Source organism: Astyanax mexicanus, chromosome 21, assembly GCF_023375975.1.
Source record: "Astyanax mexicanus isolate ESR-SI-001 chromosome 21, AstMex3_surface, whole genome shotgun sequence".
Lineage (NCBI taxonomy): Eukaryota > Metazoa > Chordata > Actinopteri > Characiformes > Acestrorhamphidae > Astyanax > Astyanax mexicanus.
Genome location: NC_064428.1, coordinates 38,033,507 through 38,052,077, shown reverse-complemented (window position 1 = coordinate 38,052,077; position 18,571 = coordinate 38,033,507). Strand labels below are relative to the sequence as shown.

Genomic DNA, 18,571 nt, shown 5'->3' with positions numbered 1-18,571 from the left:
TTCTTAAGCTTAGTCCTTATTCTCCTATCTCCAACCACCTCCACTGGGTCCAGAGGACACCCAAGGACCGAGCTGGACTTCATGATGATTCTGTCCAGTCTCTTTCTGTCAGCGGTGGAGATGCTGCTGCCCCAGCAGACCACTCCATAAAAGATGGCTGATGCCACCACGGCATCAAAGAAGGTCCTAAGTAGTGTCCCCCGCACACCAAAAGACCGCAGTCTGCTCTAACCTTTCCTGTAGAGAGCAGCCGTGTTGTCAGTCCAGTCCAGCTTGTTGTTAAGGTGGACACCCAGGTACTTGTAGGACCTCACTATCTCAATATCCGTGCCCTGGATGTTCACAGGCAGTGGAGGAGAGTGTTTGGTCCTGCCGAAGTCCACCACCAGCTCTTTAGTTTTTCCTGCGTTGATCTGCAGGCATTTTTTGAATGTAAAAATGTGATGGGCACATAAGGGAGAGATATGGATAATGTAGAAACAGGTATTAATCTGTCAATGTGAAAAAAGCTGATGAGCATATAATTGATAATGAAGGAAGAATATAGAGATTCTGAATGTGTTAGTGCTGATCAGTGCAGTGCTGTATGATGTGGAGTGTATGGGTGTTCTGTGGAGTGTTTCCTGTGTTAATTGAGTGTGTTTTAGTTTGTGTAGGGTGTGTACTGTTTGTGTAAGTGAGTGTGGGGTGTGAGGTGTAAGGTGTGCTGGTTGCTAAGCTGTTGCTAACTGGTTGCTAAACAGTTGCTAACGTTTTCCAGGTGGTTGGTAAGGTGTTGCTAACTGGTTGTTAGGCAGTTGCTAAGCCAATCCACATGGTTGCTTAGTGGTTGCTAGGCGGTTACTTAGCAGTTGCTAACGTTTTCCAGGTGGTGGCTAAGGTGTAGCTAACTGGTTGCTAGGCAGTAACTATCATTTCTAAAGTGGTTGCTAGGCAGTTGCTAACGTATTCCACATGGTTGCTAAGTGGTTGCTAGGCAGTTGCTAACGTTTTCCAGGTGGTTGCTAAGGTGTTGCTAACTGGTTGCGGTGTGGGCTGTGGAGTGTGTGTGGTGTGGAGTGTGTGGGTGGGATGTGGAGTGTGTGGGATGTGGACTGTGAGTGTGGTGTGGAGTGTAGTGTGCGTGGTGTGGTGTGGAGTGTGTGTGGGGTGTGTGGGTTGTGGTGTGTGAACTGTGTGGGGTGTGGTGTCTTGAGTGTGTGGTGTGGACTGTGTGTGGGGTGTGGAGTGGATTGTGGACTGTGTGTGAGGTGTGGAGTGTGGACTGTGTGTGGGGTGTGAAGTGTGGACTGTGTGTGGGGTGTGCAATGTGTGTGGTGTGGAGGGTGTGTGGTGTAAGGAGTGTGTGGTGTGGTGTATGTTTGGTGGAGTGAGGTGTGTGTGGGGTGTGGAGTGGATTGTGGACTGTGTGTGAGGTGTGGAGTGTGGACTGTGTGTGGGGTGTGAAGTGTGGACTGTGTGTGGGGTGTGCAATGTGTGTGGTGTGGAGGGTGTGTGGTGTAAGGAGTGTGTGGTGTGGTGTATGTTTGGTGGAGTGAGGTGTGTGTGGGGTGTGGACTGTGTGTGCTGTGGGGGGTGTGTGGTGCGGGGTGTCTTTGGACTGTATGTGGGGTGTGTGTCGTGTGGTGTGTAGAGTGTGTGTAATGTGGGGTGTGGTGTGTGTGGGTTGTGGTGTCTAGACTGTGTGGGGTGTGGTGTGGGGTGTTGAATGTGTGTGGTGTGTGGAGTGTGTGTGGAGTGTGGACTGTGTGTGGGGTGGTGTATGTGTGGTGGAGTGTGGGGTTTGTGTCAGGTGTGGAGTGTGTGTGGTGTGGGGTATGTGTGGTGTGAAGTGTGTGTGGGGTGGAGTGTGTATGGTGTGGGGTATGTGAGCTGTGGAGTGTGTGTGTGGTATGGAGAGTGTGGGGTATGTGTGGTGTGGGGTGTGAAGTGTGTGGTATGTTTGGGGTGGAGTGTGCGTGGTGTGAGGTATGTGAGCTGTGGAGTGTGTGTGTGGTATGGAGTGTGTGGGGTGTGTGTGGTGTGAAGTGTGTGTGGTGTGGGGTATATGAGCTATCGAGTGTGTGTGGTTTAAAGTGTGTGGTGTGGGGTTTGTGTGGTGTGGAATGTGTGTAGGGTGTGGTGTGGAGTGTGTGTAGTGTGGGGTGTAGACTGTGTGTGGTGTGTGGGGTGGAGTGTGTTTGGTGTGGGGTATGTGTGGTGTGGAATGTGTGTAGGGTGTGGTGTGGAGTGTGTGTAGTGTGGGGTGTAGACTGTGTGTGGTGTGGGGTGTGTGTGGTGTGTAGTGTGTGGGGTGGAGTGTGTTTGGTGTGGGGTATGTGTGGTGTGGAATGTGTGTAGGGTGTGGTGTGGAGTGTGTGTAGTGTGGGGTGTAGACTGTGTGTGGTGTGTAGTGTGTGTGGTGTGTGGGGTGGAGTGTGTTTGTTGTGGGGTATGTGTGGTGTGGAATGTGTGTAGGGTGTGGTGTGGAGTGTGTGTAGTGTGGGGTGTAGACTGTGTGTGGTGTGTAGTGTGTGGTGTGTAGTGTGTGGGGTGGAGTGTGTTTGGTGTGGGGTATGTGTGGTGTGAAGTGTGTGGGGTGGAGTGTGTATGGTGTGGGGTATGTGAGCTGTGGAGTGTGTGTGGTATGGAGTGTGTGGGGTATGTGTGGTGTGGGGTGTGAAGTGTGTGGTATGTTTGGGGTGGAGTGTGCGTGGTGTGAGGTATGTGAGCTGTGGAGTGTGTGTGTGGTATGGAGTGTTTGGGGTGTGGGGTATGTGTGGTGTGGGGTATATGAGCTATCGAGTGTGTGTGTGGTTTAAAGTGTGTGGTGTGGGGTATGTGTGGTGTGGAGTGTGTGGTGTTGTGTGAATTGTGTGTGGTATGTGTGGGATGGAGTGTGTGTGGTGTGGGGTATGTGAGCTGTGGAGTGTGTGTGGTTTAAAGTGTGTGTGGTGTGGGGTATGAAGTGTGTGTGGGGTGGAGTGTGTGTGGTGTGGGCTATGTGAGCTGTGGAGTGTGTGTGGTTTAAAGTGTGTGTGGTGTGGGGTTTGTGTGGTGTGGATTGTGTGTGGTGTGGGGTATGTGTGGTTTGAAGTGTGTGTGGTGTGGGGTATGTGTGGTGTGTGGGGTGGAGTGTGTTTGGTGTGGGGTATGTGTGGTGTGGAATGTGTGTAGGGCGTGGTGTGGAGTGTGTGTAGTGTGGGGTGTAGACTGTGTGTGGTGTGTAGTGTGTGTGGTGTGTGGGGTGGAGTGTGTTTGGTGTGGGGTATGTGTGGTGTGGAATGTGTGTAGGGTGTGGTGTGGAGTGTGTGTAGTGTGGGGTGTAGACTGTGTGTGGTGTGGGGTGTGTGTGGTGTGTAGAGTGTGTGTGGTGTGGACTGTGGAGTTTGTGTGGTGTGGAGTGAGTGTGGGGAGTGGACTGTGTGTCGTGTGGTGAGTGTGTGTGGTGTGGGGTGTGAAGTGTGTGGTTTGTGGTATTTGTGATGTGGAGTGTGTGTGGTGTGGTGTATGTGTGGTGTGTGCGTGTGTGTGGTGTGGAGTATGTGTGGTGTGGAGTGAGTGTGGGGAGTGGACTGTATGTCGTGTGGTGAGTGTGTGTGGTGTGTGGTGTGTGTGTGGTGTGGGGTATGTGTGGTTTGAAGTGTGTGTGGTGTGGGGTATGTGTGGTTTGAAGTGTGTGTTGTGTGGGGTTTGTGTGGTGTGGAGTGTGTGTGGTGTGGGGTATGTGTGGTGTGGAATGTGTGTAGGGTGTGGTGTGGAGTGTTTGTAGTGTGAGGTGTGGACTGTGTGTGGTGTGTAGAGTGTGTGTGGTGTGGACTGTGGAGTTTGTGTGGTGTGGAGTATGTGTGTGGTGTGGGTTATGTGTGGTTTGAAGCGTGTGTGGTGTGGGGTATGTGTGGTTTGAAGTGTTTGTGGTGTGGAGTGCGTGGGGTGTGGAGTGTGTGGGGTGTGTAGAGTGTGTGGTGTGGGGTGTGTGTGGTGTGTAGAGTGTGTGGTGTGGGCTGTGGAGTGGGTGTAGTGTGGGGTGTAGACTGTGTGTGGTGTGGGGTGTGTGTGTGGTGTGGACTGTGGAGTTTGTGTGGTGTGGAGTGAGTGTGGGGAGTGGACTGTGTGTCGTGTGGTGAGTGAGTGGAGTGTGTGTGGTGTGGGGTGTGAAGTGTGTGGTGTGGGGTATGTGTGGTTTGAAGTGTGTGTGGTGTGTGCGTGTGTGTGGTGTGGGGTGTGTGGTTTGAAGTGTGTGTGGTGTGGGGTATGTGTGGTTTGAAGTGTGTGTGGTGTGGTGTATGTGTGGTGTGTGCGTGTGTGTGGTGTGGGGTATGTGTGGTTTGAAGTGTGTGTGGTGTGGTGTATGTGTGGTGTGTGCGTGTGTGTGGTGTGGGGTATGTGTGGTTTGAAGTGTGTGTGGTGTGGTGTATGTGTGGTGTGTGCGTGTGTGGGGTGTGTGTAGTGTGGGCTGTGGACTGTGTGTGCTGTGGGGTGTGTGTGGGGTGTAGAGTGTGTGTGGTGTGGGCTGTGGAGTGGGGTGTGAAGTGTGGAGTGTGTGGTGTGGGGTATGTGTGGTGTGGAGTGTGTGGGGTGTGGGGTTTGTGTGGTGTGTAGTGGGGTGTGTGTGTAGTGTGTTATTGGTTCTGGTGTGGGTTGTGTTCAGCAGTCTCTTCTCCATACAGATACAGTACTGAGGAGCAGGGCAGAGAGGGGGGCCGTGCGCAGGATCGGCTGGTGTGTGTGAGATGGCCAACATTCCGCCCATTCATTCCTATGGGGAAAGTTCGTACGATAATTTTACGAAAACCGTAAATCGTATCGGTGAGATCAGCATATCGTCTGAAACGTCTCTGCAAGTTCTGTATGTCTTGTGAATTTCGTGGCTCTAGCTTGAAAATTGTGACTTTTAGAGCAGTTTGAAAAAAGTGTGAATGGAAGTCTATGGGGAAAAAAGTGACTTTGACGGAACCGTGCTAGAACCCTGGTTCTCCGATCGCTTAGAAAAGCACAAGCAACTTAAGTGGCTATGGGTTCTACCATCCTGTGAAGTTTGGTGGTTCTAGCTCGAAAACTGTAGGAGGAGTAGCGTTGAGAAATTTTAGCGTAGAATAATAATAATAATAATAATAATAATAATAAGAAGAATAAGAAGAACAGTAAGTTGGCTTTTCCAAGCCAACTTAATAATAACTAGAAAAGGTAAAGTTCGTGAACGAACTTTAAGTTGGCTTGGAAAAGAACGCTAATAACGTTAAAAAGTTAAAATGGTTGCTAAGCTTTTTCCGTCTGAAGAGTGTGAAGAGTCATTGATATGCTGTTAACGCTAAATGCTAAAAACGCTGACATCTAAAAACATTTGGTTAAACGCTGAAATCTAAAAACATTTGGTTAAACGCTGAAATCTAAAAATGTTTGATTAAACGCTGAAATCTAAAAACGTTTGGTTAAACGATGAAATCTAAAAACATTTGGTTAAACGCTGAAATCTAAAAACGTTTGATTGAACGCTGACATCTAAAAACGTTTGGTTAAACGCTGAAATCTAAAAACGCTTGTTTAAATGCTGAAATCGTAAAATTTTGGTTAAGCTTTTGATTGCTAATGTGTTGCTAGGCGGTTGCTATCATTTCTGAAAAGGTTGCTAAGCTGTTGCTAGGCAATTGCTAATGTTTTCCAGGTGGTTGCTAAGCTGTTGCTAACTGGTTGCTAGGCAATTGCTAACATATAACAGGTGGTTGCTAAGGTGTTGCTAGGTGGTTGCTAGGGTGTTGCTAGGTTGTTGCTATCATTTCTAAAGTGGTTGCTAAGTGGTTGCTAGGCAGTTGCTATCGTTTTCCTAGTGGTTGTTAAGGTGTTGCTAAGTGGTTGCTAGGCAGTTGCTATCATTTCTAAAGTGGTTGCTAAGTGGTTGCTAGGCAGTTGCTGTCGTTTTCCTAGTGGTTGTTAAGGTGTTGCTAAGTGGTTGCTAGGCAGTTGCTATCATTTCTAAAGTGGTTGCTAGGCAGTTGCTAACGTTTTCCCAATGGTTGTTAAGGTGTTGCTAAGTGGTTGCTAGGCAGTTGCTTTCGTTTCTAAAGTGGTTGCTAAGTGGTTGCTAGGCAGTTGCTAACGTTTTCCAGGTGGTTGCTAAGTGGTTGCTAGGCAGTTGCTAACGTTTTCCAGGTGGTTGCTAGGCAGTTGCTAAGTGCTTGCTAGGCAGTTGCTAAGTGGTTGCTAGGCAGTTGCTAACGTTTTCCAAGTGGTTGCTAGGCAGTTGCTAAGTGGTTGCTAGGCAGTTGCTAACATTTTCCAGGTGGTTGCTAAGTGGTTGCTAGGTAGTTGCTAACATATTCCAGGTGGTTGCTAGGCAGCTGCTAAGTGGTTGCTAGGCAGTTGCTAACGTTTTCCAGGTGGTTGCTAAGTGGTTGCTAGGCAGTTGCTAACGTTTTCCAGGTGGTTGCTAGGCAGTTGCTAAGTGCTTGCTAGGCAGTTGCTAAGTGGTTGCTAGGCAGTTGCTAACGTTTTCCAAGTGGTTGCTAGGCAGTTGCTAAGTGGTTGCTAGGAAGTTGCTAACGTTTTCCAGGTGGTTGCTAAGTGGTTGCTAACTGGTTGCTAGGCAGTTGCTATCATTTCTAAAGTGGTTGCTAAGTGGTTGCTAGGCAGTTGCTAACGTTTTCCAGGTGGTTGCTAAGTGGTTGCTTGGCAGTTGCTAACGTTTTCCAGGTGGTTGCTAGGCAGTTGCTAAGTGGTTGCTAGGCAGTTGCTAACGTTTTCCAAGTGGTTGCTAGGCAGTTGCTAAGTGGTTGCTAGGCAGTTGCTAACGTTTTCCAGGTGGTTGCTAAGTGGTTGCTAGGCAGTTGCTAACGTTTTCCAGGTGGTTGTTAGGCAGTTGCTAAGTGGTTGCTAGGCAGTTGCTAACGTTTTCCAGGTGGTTGCTCAGTGGTTGCTAGGCAGTTGCTAACGTTTTCCAGGTGGTTGCTAAGTGGTTGCTAGGCAGTTGCTAACCTATTCCAGGTGGTTGCTAGGCAGTTGCTAAGTGGTTGCTAGGCAGTTGCTAACGTTTTCCAAGTGGTTGCTAGGCAGTTGCTAAGTGGTTGCTAGGCAGTTGCTAACGTTTTCCAGGTGGTTGCTAAGTGGTTGCTAGGCAGTTGCTAACGTTTTCCAGGTGGTTGCTAGGCAGTTGCTAAGTGGTTGCTAGGCAGTTGCTAACGTTTTCCAAGTGGTTGCTAGGCAGTTGCTAAGTGGTTGCTAGGCAGTTGCTAACGTTTTCCAGGTGGTTGCTAAGTGGTTGCTAGGCAGTTGCTAACATTTTCCAGGTGGTTGCTAGGCAGTTGCTAAGTTGTTGCTAGGCAGTTGCTAACGTTTTCCAGGTGGTTGCTAAGTGGTTGCTAGGCAGTTGCTAACGTATTCCAGGTGGTTGCTAGGCAGTTGCTAAGTGGTTGCTAGGCAGTTGCTAACGTTTTCCAGGTGGTTGCTCAGTGGTTGCTAGGCAGTTGCTAACGTTTTCCAGGTGGTTGCTAAGTGGTTGCTAGGCAGTTGCTAACGTATTCCAGGTGGTTGCTAGGCAGTTGCTAACGTTTTCCAAGTGGTTGCTAGGCAGTTGCTAAGTGGTTGCTAGGCAGTTGCTAACGTTTTCCAGGTGGTTGCTAAGGTGTTGCTAAGTGGTTGCTAGGCAGTTGCTAACGTTTTCCAGGTGGTTGCTAAGGTGGTTGCTAAGCAGTTATTAGGTGGTTGCTAAGCCCTGGCTGGGGTGCCGGGGTGTCCAAACTTTTGACTGATAGCTGCTCCATACAGCAGCTCCTCCATACACTCACAGTACTGGAGGAGCAGGGGAGAGAAGGGGTTCCGTGCGCAGAGCTGCTCGTGTGTGAGATGGAACTCTGGGCCCCCCATTCATTTCTATGGGAAAACTTCGTACGACATTTGTACGAAAACCGTACGACGTATCGTCGAAACGTTAAAATTTTCGGAAAGAACGCGGTAAGTTCTATAGACCGTCCGATTTTTGTCTTTGTATGTCAAAAATTGTTACCTACACAAACGTTCAAAGTTGTCCCCCATTCATTTCCTATGGGAAAAAAAAGCGTACGTTTACGAAGTTTTTACGAAAACCGTACGATGTATCGCTTAAAAAAGCACAAGCAACCTAATCGGGTATAGGTCCTACGATACTGCAAAATTTCGTGATTCTACGTCAAAAGCCCTAGGAGGAGATGCGTATAGAAATTTGAGCGCGGAATAATAATAATAATAATAATAAGAAGATTACGAAGAACAGTAAGTTGGCTTTTCCAAGCCAACTTAATAAGAAGAATAAGAAGAACAGAAAGTTGGCTTTTCCAAGCCAACTTAATAATAATAATAAGAAGAATAAGAAGAACAGTAAGTTGGCTTTGACAAGCCAACTTAACTAGAAAAGGTAAAGTTCGTGAACGAACTTTAAGTTGGCTTGGAAAAGAACGCTATTAACGTTAAAAAGTTAAAATGGTTACTAAACGCTAAATGCCAAAAACACGGAAATCTAAAAACGTTTGGTTAAACGTTGAAATCTAAAAATGTGTGGTTAAACGCTGAAAACTAAAAATGTTTGGTTAAACCCTGAAATCTAAAAACATTTGGATAAATGTTAAAATCTTGAAAGTGGTTGCTAGGCAGTTGCTAACGTCTTACAGGTGGTTGCTAAGCTGTTGCTCAGTGGTTGATAGTTATTTGCTAATGTATTACACATGGTTGCTAAGTGGTTGCAAGGCGGTTGCTAAACAGTTGCTTACGTTTTCCTAGTGGTTGCTAAGGTGTTGCTAAGTGGTTGTTAGGCAGTTGCTATTGTTTCTAATGTGGTTGCTAAGCTGTTGCTAGGCTGTTTCTAACGTTTTCCTGGTGGTTGCTAAGGTGTTGCTAACTGGTTGCTAGGCAGTTGCTATAATTTCTAAAGTGGTTGCTAAGTGGTTGCTAGGCAGTTGCTAACATTTTCCAGGTGGTTGCTAAGGTGTTGCTAAGTGGTTGCTAGGCAGTTGCTAACGTTTTCCAGGTGGTTGCTAAGGTGTTGCTAACTGGTTGCTAGGCAGTTGCTATAATTTCTAAAGTGGTTGCTAAGTGGTTGCTAGGCAGTTGCTAACGTTTTCCAGGTGGTTGCTAAGGTGTTGCTAAGTGGTTGCTAGGCAGTTGCTAACGTTTTCCAGGTGGTTGCTAAGTTGTTGCTAACTGGTTGCTAGGCAGTTGCTGTAATTTCTAAAGTGGTTGCTAAGTGGTTGCTAGGCAGTTGCTAACATTTTCCTAGTGGTTGCTAAGGTGTTGCTAAGTGGTTGCTAGGCAGTTGCTATCGTTTCTAAAGTGGTTGCTAAGCTGTTGCTAGGCTGTTTCTAACGTTTTCCAGGTGGTTGCTAAGGTGTTGCTAACTGGTTGCTAGGCAGTTGCTATAATTTCTAAAGTGGTTGCTAAGTGGTTGCTAGGCAGTTGCTAACGTTTTCCAGGTGGTTGCTAAGGTGTTGCTAACTGGTTGCTAGGCAGTTGCTAACATTTTCCAGGTGGTTGCTAAGTGGTTGCTAGGTAGTTGCTAACATATTCCAGGTGGTTGCTAGGCAGCTGCTAAGTGGTTGCTAGGCAGTTGCTAACGTTTTCCAGGTGGTTGCTAAGTGGTTGCTAGGCAGTTCCTAACGTTTTCCAGGTGGTTGCTAGGCAGTTGCTAAGTGGTTGCTAGGCAGTTGCTAACATTTTCCAAGTGGTTGCTAGGCAGTTGCTAAGTTGTTGCTAGGCAGTTGCTAACGTTTTCCAGGTGGTTGCTAAGTAGTTGCTAGGCAGTTGCTAACGTATTCCAGGTGGTTGCTAGGCAGTTGCTAAGTGGTTGCTAGGCAGTTGCTAACGTTTTCCAGGTGGTTGCTCAGTGGTTGCTAGGCAGTTGCTAACGTTTTCCAGGTGGTTGCTAAGTGGTTGCTAGGCAGTTGCTAACGTATTCCAGGTGGTTGCTAGGCAGTTGCTAAGTGGTTGCTAGGCAGTTGCTAACGTTTTCCAAGTGGTTGCTAGGCAGTTGCTAAGTGGTTGCTAGGCAGTTGCTAACGTTTTCCAGGTGGTTGCTAAGTGGTTGCTAGGCAGTTGCTTACGTTTTCCTAGTGGTTGCTAAGGTGTTGCTAAGTGGTTGTTAGGCAGTTGCTATTGTTTCTAATGTGGTTGCTAAGCTGTTGCTAGGCTGTTTCTAACGTTTTCCTGGTGGTTGCTAAGGTGTTGCTAACTGGTTGCTAGACAGTTGCTATAATTTCTAAAGTGGTTGCTAAGTGGTTGCTAGGCAGTTGCTAACGTTTTCCAGGTGGTTGCTAAGGTGTTGCTAAGTGGTTGCTAGGCAGTTGCTAACGTTTTCCAGGTGGTTGCTAAGGTGTTGCTAACTGGTTGCTAGGCAGTTGCTATAATTTCTAAAGTGGTTGCTAAGTGGTTGCTAGGCAGTTGCTAATGTTTTCCTAGTGGTTGCTAAGGTGTTGCTAAGTGGTTGCTAGGCAGTTGCTATCGTTTCTAAAGTGGTTGCTAAGCTGTTGCTAGGCTGTTTCTAACGTTTTCCTGGTGGTTGCTAAGGTGTTGCTAACTGGTTGCTAGGCAGTTGCTATAATTTCTAAAGTGGTTGCTAAGTGGTTGCTAGGCAGTTGCTAACGTTTTCCAGGTGGTTGCTAAGGTGTTGCTAAGTGGTTGCTAGGCAGTTGCTAACGTTTTCCAGGTGGTTGCTAAGTTGTTGCTAACTGGTTGCTAGGCAGTTGCTATAATTTCTAAAGTGGTTGCTAAGTGGTTGCTAGGCAGTTACTAACGTTTTCCAGGTGGTTGCTAAGTGGTTGCTAGGCAGTTGCTAACATTTTCCAGGTGGTTGCTAGGCAGTTGCTAAGTTGTTGCTAGGCAGTTGCTAACGTATTCCAGGTGGTTGCTAGGCAGTTGCTAAGTGATTGCTAGGCAGTTGCTAACGTTTTCCAGGTGGTTGCTCAGTGGTTGCTAGGCAGTTGCTAACGTTTTCCAGGTGGTTGCTAAGTGGTTGCTAGGCAGTTGCTAACGTATTCCAGGTGGTTGCTAGGCAGTTGCTAAGTGGTTGCTAGGCAGTTGCTAACGTTTTCCAAGTGGTTGCTAGGCAGTTGCTAAGTGGTTGCTAGGCAGTTGCTAACGTTTTCCAGGTGGTTGCTAAGTGGTTGCTAGGCAGTTGCTAACGTTTTCCAGGTGGTTGCTAGGCAGTTGCTAAGTGGTTGCTAGGCAGTTGCTAACGTTTTCCAAGTGGTTGCTAGGCAGTTGCTAAGTGGTTGCTAGGCAGTTGCTAACGTTTTCCAGGTGGTTGCTAAGTGGTTGCTAGGCAGTTGCTAACATTTTCCAGGTGGTTGCTAGGCAGTTGCTAAGTTGTTGCTAGGCAGTTGCTAACGTTTTCCAGGTGGTTGCTAAGTGGTTGCTAGGCAGTTGCTAACGTATTCCAGGTGGTTGCTAGGCAGTTGCTAAGTGGTTGCTAGGCAATTGCTAACGTTTTCCAGGTGGTTGCTCAGTGGTTGCTAGGCAGTTGCTAACGTTTTCCAGGTGGTTGCTAAGGTGTTGCTAAGTGGTTGCTAGACAGTTGTTAACATTTTCCAGGTGGTTGCTAAGGTGTTGCTAAGTGGTTGCTAGGTAGTTGCTAACGTTTTCCAGGTGGTTGCTAAGGTGTTGCTAAGTGGTTGCTAGGCAGTTGTGAAGGTTTTCCAGGTGGTTGCTAAGGTGGTTGCTAAGCAGTTAATAGGTGGTTGCTAAACCCTGGCTGGGCTGCCGGGGTGTCCAAACTTTTGACTGATAGCTGCTCCATACAGCAGCTCCTCCATACACTCACAGTACTGGAGGAGCAGGGGAGAGAAGGGGTTCCGTGCGCAGAGCTGCTCGTGTGCGAGTTAGAACTCTGGGCCCCCCATTCATTTCTATGGGGAAACTTCGTACGACATTTGTACGAAATCCGTACGACGTATCGTTTCGTAAAGCATATTTTCGGAAAGAACTCAATAAGTTCTATAGGTCATCCGAATTTCAGCTTCATATCTTAAATATTGTGACGTTCACGGCCGTTCAAAATTATCCTAGTTCATTGTCTATGGGAAAAAGGGCGTACGTTTACGAAGTTTTTACGAAAATCGTACGATGTATCGCTCCAAAAAGCACAAGCACACCCCGCGGCTATAAGTTCTACCATGGTGTGAAGTTTCGTGGTTCTAGCTCGAAAGCTCTAGGAGGAGTAGTTGTTTATAAAACGTGGCGAGAATAATAATAATAATAAAAAAAATAAGAAGATTACGAAGAACAATAAGTTGGCTTTTCCAAGCCAACTTAATAAGAAGATTACGAAGAACAATAAGTTGGCTTTTCCAAGCCAACTTAATAAGAAGATTACGAAGAACAATAAGTTGGCTTTTCCAAGCCAACTTAATAAGAAGATTACGAAGAACAATAAGTTGGCTTTTCCAAGCCAACTTAATAAACATAGAATGAAAAAAAAAACAACATCTTATTAAAATAGTTATTGTATACACTCATAAAATAATAAACATAGACAAAAGAAACTTAAAAAAATTATAATTAAAACCTAATAAACCCCAAATAACTCCCCTGTAAATGGTATGGCCCAAAATGGGACCAACTGAGCATGCCTCAATTTGATCAGGCACTATTTAAGGGCAGCCAAAACTATGATTGAGCCTTTTGCCAAACCAGAAAGAAAACACAAGAATACAGGACCACAGGTAAGCATTTAAGTGTAATCCTTGTACTTGCAGCTATTTATGTAATAAAATGTGATGGATTAAATTATTATTAACTGAGAAAATGAGAATATTAATTGGGTAAATATATAAGAACTGAGCTAGTAGAGCAGAAGCAGAACATGACTGGAACTAACATGTTGGTTCTGTCACACAGTATTGCCAATTTATTATTATTTTTTTATATTATCTATGTTTATATTTGTATCTGCATTTGTCTTTATTTAAGTTCTTTCCGAATATGACAAGATTAAAGAATTTCACTGTTGTGTGTAATTTTTATATCAAACTAAATCGTTCAGCTATACAACAAAATTATTTAACCAACTATTCTTACTTTCGACAAGATGTTATTTGTTAATTTTTTTAAGTAAAACTTACCTGGTACTTTTGTGCTGTTCATTTTCATTGGGGTAATGACTTCAGAGATGGTTTTCAAATCTGAATAAAGGACAAATTAAACATAATGAAACAATAATTAACCCCAACATGCATTTAAAAACACTAAGTAAAGCTTTTAAAGTGAATCTGAGTACCTGCACAATAAGCTGCATTGCAGACGTTTGGTTTGACGAACTCGTAAACGTAGTAATTTCCTGGACACGCTTTAACTTGTATTGAAACATTCTGTTCACAGCAGGTAAAATAACTCCCACAGGCCTGACGAGTGACAATTCCTTCAGATATCTCAGGGTGAGAACCATTCAGCCAAAACGGGTAAGAAGTTCCACACCAGAAATAATTAATGCAGCTCTCTGGCATCCGGATGTTCATCCCATAATACAGCAGGCGGTACCAGCCGTTCCCGGTGAAGGAGTTATCACAGGAAAATGAGCTGACTGCTCTAGTGGCTCTCCAGGGCTGATCCAGAGCGGTGTAGTTGTAGCAGGGATCACCAGTAACTGATTTTGAAGACAAAAAACATTAATCAATATCAATATTGTAACAGCTGGACATTTTCCAATCAATCAATCAATCAACCTTTATTTTGACTTGGATGTACATTAAGGGCAACTCTCATTTTCAATGTAGCCGAGTATTTACAGAAACAGGGATTGACATGACAGAGAAAATAATAGCTACATTTAATTAATTGAAAATAACAGTAAATAAAATATAAAAATATATAAACAATAAAAATAGAATTAGAATAAAATAAGAAAGTAATTTTAATTGAAAAAAAAATAAGATCAAAAGAAAATAAGATTAATACAACAAAAGACATCAAATTGGCTAAAACTAACTTTTTACATAATACAATAAAAACTAAAAAAAGCAATAATAATAATAAAATATTAGTAATAATGAAAGAAAATCAAAATAAGTCAAAAAGCAATAATAAAAAAACTATAAAAAATAAAAAAACGAGTTAAAATAATAATAATAATAATAATAATAATAAGGCAACAAATAAAAAGGAAATAAAAACTAAAAAGAACTAATATATAAAAAATAAAAGTTAAGAATAAATAAAATTAAGTAAAACAGGTACAGGCTGTCTGAAGTTGGTTAGATATTAAATGTTATAGCAACTGCCTAGCAACCACTTAGCAACACCTTAGCATCCACCTGGAATATGTTAGCAACTCCCTAGCAACCGCTTAGCAACCACTTTAGAAATTATGGCAACTGCCTAGCAACCACTTAGCAACACCTTAGCATCCACCTGGAATATGTTAGCAACTCCCTAGCAACCGCTTAGCAACCACTTTAGAAATTATGGCAACTGCCTAGCAACCACTTAGCAACACCTTAGCAACCATCTTAAAACTTTAACTGCCTAGCAACCACTTAGTAATACCTTAATACCTGTTCTCTAGATTTTGACAGCATTTCATAAACAACAACAAAAAAAGCATGCATTATTTTTAAAACACAGAATTTTACACAATCTATTTACATTAACCTGCAATTAAAGCCCTTTTCCACATTCTCTGGGCAATTACACATTTCCCAAAAGGGCTCTAAATCTATAAATCCCCAAAACTTACAAATAAACATATATTTAAACAGTACTTACCTGCAGTGCTGCTGTTCATTACTGCAGTTAGTATGACCACAGGGACCCCTGGTGAGAAAAAAAAAAAATAGTGATTTTTATAAATTCAGCTGATCAGTGTTTACAGACCATCTACATACAGAAACACAAAAATAACTTAAGCTAAATTTAAACTTATAAATAATTTAAAATTAATTTTAACAAGAGATTACTTTACACCTCATTACAGATTTATAAATTCAGTACCAGTAGAGAGTATGTAGAGAATTTTTCATCCTCCATCCAGTTATCAAAATTATATTTATTTAACTGCCATTTGTGATTTAATGTAGACTGCTTTTGCAAAGATCTAGCTAGCTAGCATAATGCTAGCTAAGTTAGCTTAGCTTAAAAGGCTTACCTTGGTATTTGTACAATATGCGTGTACAAATGTGTAGTTAAGATAAGCTAACCTAGCAAACATTAGCAAACACATTTCACAGCAAAATAAAGTAAATAACATTTAGGTAACCTAGCTAATGTTAGCTAAAACATGCCACACTAAAATAAAAGTTAACATTAGCTAACCTAGCTAACATTAGCTAAAATATTCCTCACTGAAATAAAGTAGTTAACATTAGCTAACATAGCTAATGTTAGCCAAAACATGCCACACAAAAAAGTAGTTTACATTAGCTAACCTAGTTAATGTTTGCTTAAACATTCCCCACTAAAATAAAGTAGTTAACATTAGCTAACCTAGCTAAAATTAGCTAAAATATTCTTCCCTGAAATAAAGTAGTTAACATTAGCTAACATTAGTTAAAACATTTCCCACTAAAATAAAGTAATTAACATTAGCTTACCTAGCTAACCTAGCTAACCTAAGCTAAAATGTTTCCCAGTAAAATAAAGTAATTAACATTAGCTTACCTAGCTAACTAGCTAGCTAACAACATTATTTCACTGTGGAATATCTTTCCGTTTAAACTATAGCTTGCTAGCTACCTTTATCTGGGACTTACTATCTGGTGCTCACCACTTAGTATGTAAAAAAAAATACAATCAAATTAAAATAAAGTAGTTAACTTTAGCTAACCTAGCTAACATTAGCTAAAATATTCCCCACTGAAATAAAGTAGTTAACATTAGCTAACCTAGCTAACTAGCTAGCTAACAACATTATTTCATTGTGGAATATCTGTCAGTTTAAACTTTAGCTTTGTAGCTACCATTATGTGGTGCTCACAACTAATTATGTGGTGCTCACCACTTTTTACATTAAGAAAATACACCATGTCCCATGAGCTCTGCACTCTGTAATTTTCAGATCATCAAATTAATTGAAATATTAGTATTAATCAACACTGGGTTTTAGGTTTATGATAAAAATAATAATAATAATAAAAACCTAAACTTTAATGAAAAATAAAAACAACTAAAATATGCATTTTCTGTTAACTTGTGTTGTCTTTGACTAATTTAAATTTCAAACCTGGTATGAACCTGATATGGATGTGACCAGGCAGGATTACGATTTTCCTACTTTAAAAAAGGCACTGCTTTCATACAGTGCTACAAATAACATTACTTAGAAGAGCTTTAGCAGAATTATAGTGAAATTCAATGCAAGTATTTTCTACAGATTATTATTTATATTATTGAGGTCTATGCCAGAAGACATTCCTGTTGGTTCATTAGTGTTGTATTGCCACCTACTGTGTGTTTTGTGCAATGCTTGCACAGGCAGTAGTGTTGACATATATTTGCATGCATTCATCACCATAATAATGGACATGCTAATACTGGGCTTTTGATCATTCATAAAAATGTAATTTTTCTGTAGGGAAAAAGTTAAGACACCCATATTTTTAACTACTAAACCTAAAACATGCCAGTTCCAAAGTCCTGAAATATATTGGAAGTATGGGATAATTTTAAAAGTTAAAAATTTAATTCATTATTTACATTAACCTGCTTTAAAAGTAATTTTACAAATGCTCGATGCAAGTGCACATCGGTACACTAAATACCCCAATCACTAAAAATTATACATTAACTTATGTTCATAAATAAAGTTTTTTTTTTTTTTTTTTTTTTTTTTTTTTTTTTTTACCAAAAGTATCTGGTCAAGGTGTGTCAAGTATCAAATTTAGTAAACGTAGTAAGATAAAAAATAGAAAATTTGAATAAATACATTTATAAAATATAAAATGTAAGTATAAGTAAAGTTATTCCAGCTCACTGGTGCACTTTAGCTTTTTGTTGTAAATGGAAATTCTAAAAAACACATAATGAAAAGCACAGTATCAGCAAGTTGAATAAAGTTTTTTTTTTTTACCAAAAGTATCTGGTCAAGGTGTGTCAAGTATCAAATTTAGTAAACGTAGTAAGATAAAAAAAATAGGAAATTTGACTCTTTAAATTTAAGAATTTATAAAATATAAAATGTAAGTATAAGTAAAGTGAAATGAACTCAAAATGAAAATATAAGACTAACAAACTAATTGAATTAATAAATAAGAGTAGGCAATACAATTTAAGAAATAAAAAGACAATCTCATTTAAAACTAATTTAAAACAGTCATAGGCTTTCTGATTGTAATTAGAAACTAAAGGTTAAATTGTTTAGTGATCTCAGCAAATTCCAGCTCACTGGTGCACTTTAGCTTTTTGTTGTAAATGGAAATTCTAAAAAACACATTATGAAAAGCACAGTATCAGCAAGTCCTTTTTTATGATGATAAATGCATGCATGCAAACATTCCACCGATACTGCTTGTGCAAGCACTGCACAAAACACACAGTAGGTGGCACATAAGCATCATACTACATAGTACTTAAGTAGTGCAAGTAATTAAAAAAAATACTTGAGTACAGTACTGAAGTAGATCTACTGTGTTCCAGTTCTGTATAAATCTGAGGTAACCACTTTTAGATATTTAACCTTTTCCTGTAATTCAGGGTTTAATAGTCTGGCAAAAATAATGAAAACGCATTTATTTTATACTATATAAAACTATAAAAATCTTTATACACTTTACTATACAAATTTAAATTTTGATTTAGTCAACCACACAATCTTATTTAAAAAAAATCCACACAATTGGTGGATGAGAGAGTGGATGTTTATTATCAGCAGACAGATGCAGACACAAAGCCTCAGGGGCTTTCCAGCAGCAAGCTGATTGGCTCTTTAAGTTGAAGGGCGGGACTTTTTGTAAACACTTTGTTTTTACAATATTTATGGTAAATGCTTCCCACTGAAAACAATTGTTAGGTTTTGTAGAATGTAGAATGTACTTAAGGTTTTTCAAGCTGGTAAACCAGTCAAACCATCAAACCTAAACTAACTACCTAGTCAACCAGTCTGTCAGTACTGGATAATTAGAATAACCAGTATACCCAGTCTGAACAGCCTATAGAAAACAGATTTTTCACTTTCAGTGTTACAATACAAAATGTGAAATCTTTCTTCTTTGAACAACATGAGAAATGTAGCCAATATGTGTAACATATTCCATCCTATATATCTCTAAATAGTACTTATTTCAAATATATGTCAAAATAAATTTTTGACATATATTTGTAAAAAATATTTAAAAAATTGCACTTTACTTTTTATTGTTCACGCCGTCCAAAATTGTTCTTATTTAGGGTTGAGAATTCACCTATCATTTTTAATGAAGAATGAGCTGAAAATCCACAAAATTGTTTTTAGAAATGTCTAATGCTAACATTGACTCTTGTCAATGAATGCAATAAAGTACTCAGAACAATGTTCCAAAATGTTGTAACTCTACCAGGTTGACCAGGCCTTGAATACAGATTTTGCGCTCTTAATGTTAGAATAAAAATTAAAAATGAAATCTTTTTTTCTCCAAACATGAGAATTACAGCCAAAGAATTTTCAATG

The 18,571-nt window shown here is 41.6% G+C and overlaps 1 protein-coding gene across 1 annotated transcript in view; it reads right to left on the bottom strand.

The window, feature by feature from the left end:
- Positions 1-14,716, bottom strand: part of LOC111190897 (uncharacterized) — a 176,641-nt gene extending 161,925 nt beyond the window's left edge. Inside the window, exons 1-3 of the mRNA XM_049469515.1 lie at positions 14,698-14,716; positions 13,214-13,579; positions 13,059-13,118 (exon numbers count right to left, since the gene is read on the bottom strand). Coding sequence (XP_049325472.1) covers positions 13,059-13,118; positions 13,214-13,579; positions 14,698-14,716 — 445 coding nt within the window. The remainder of the gene's footprint in view (positions 1-13,058; positions 13,119-13,213; positions 13,580-14,697) is intronic.
- Positions 14,717-18,571: the final 3,855 nt, after the last annotated feature.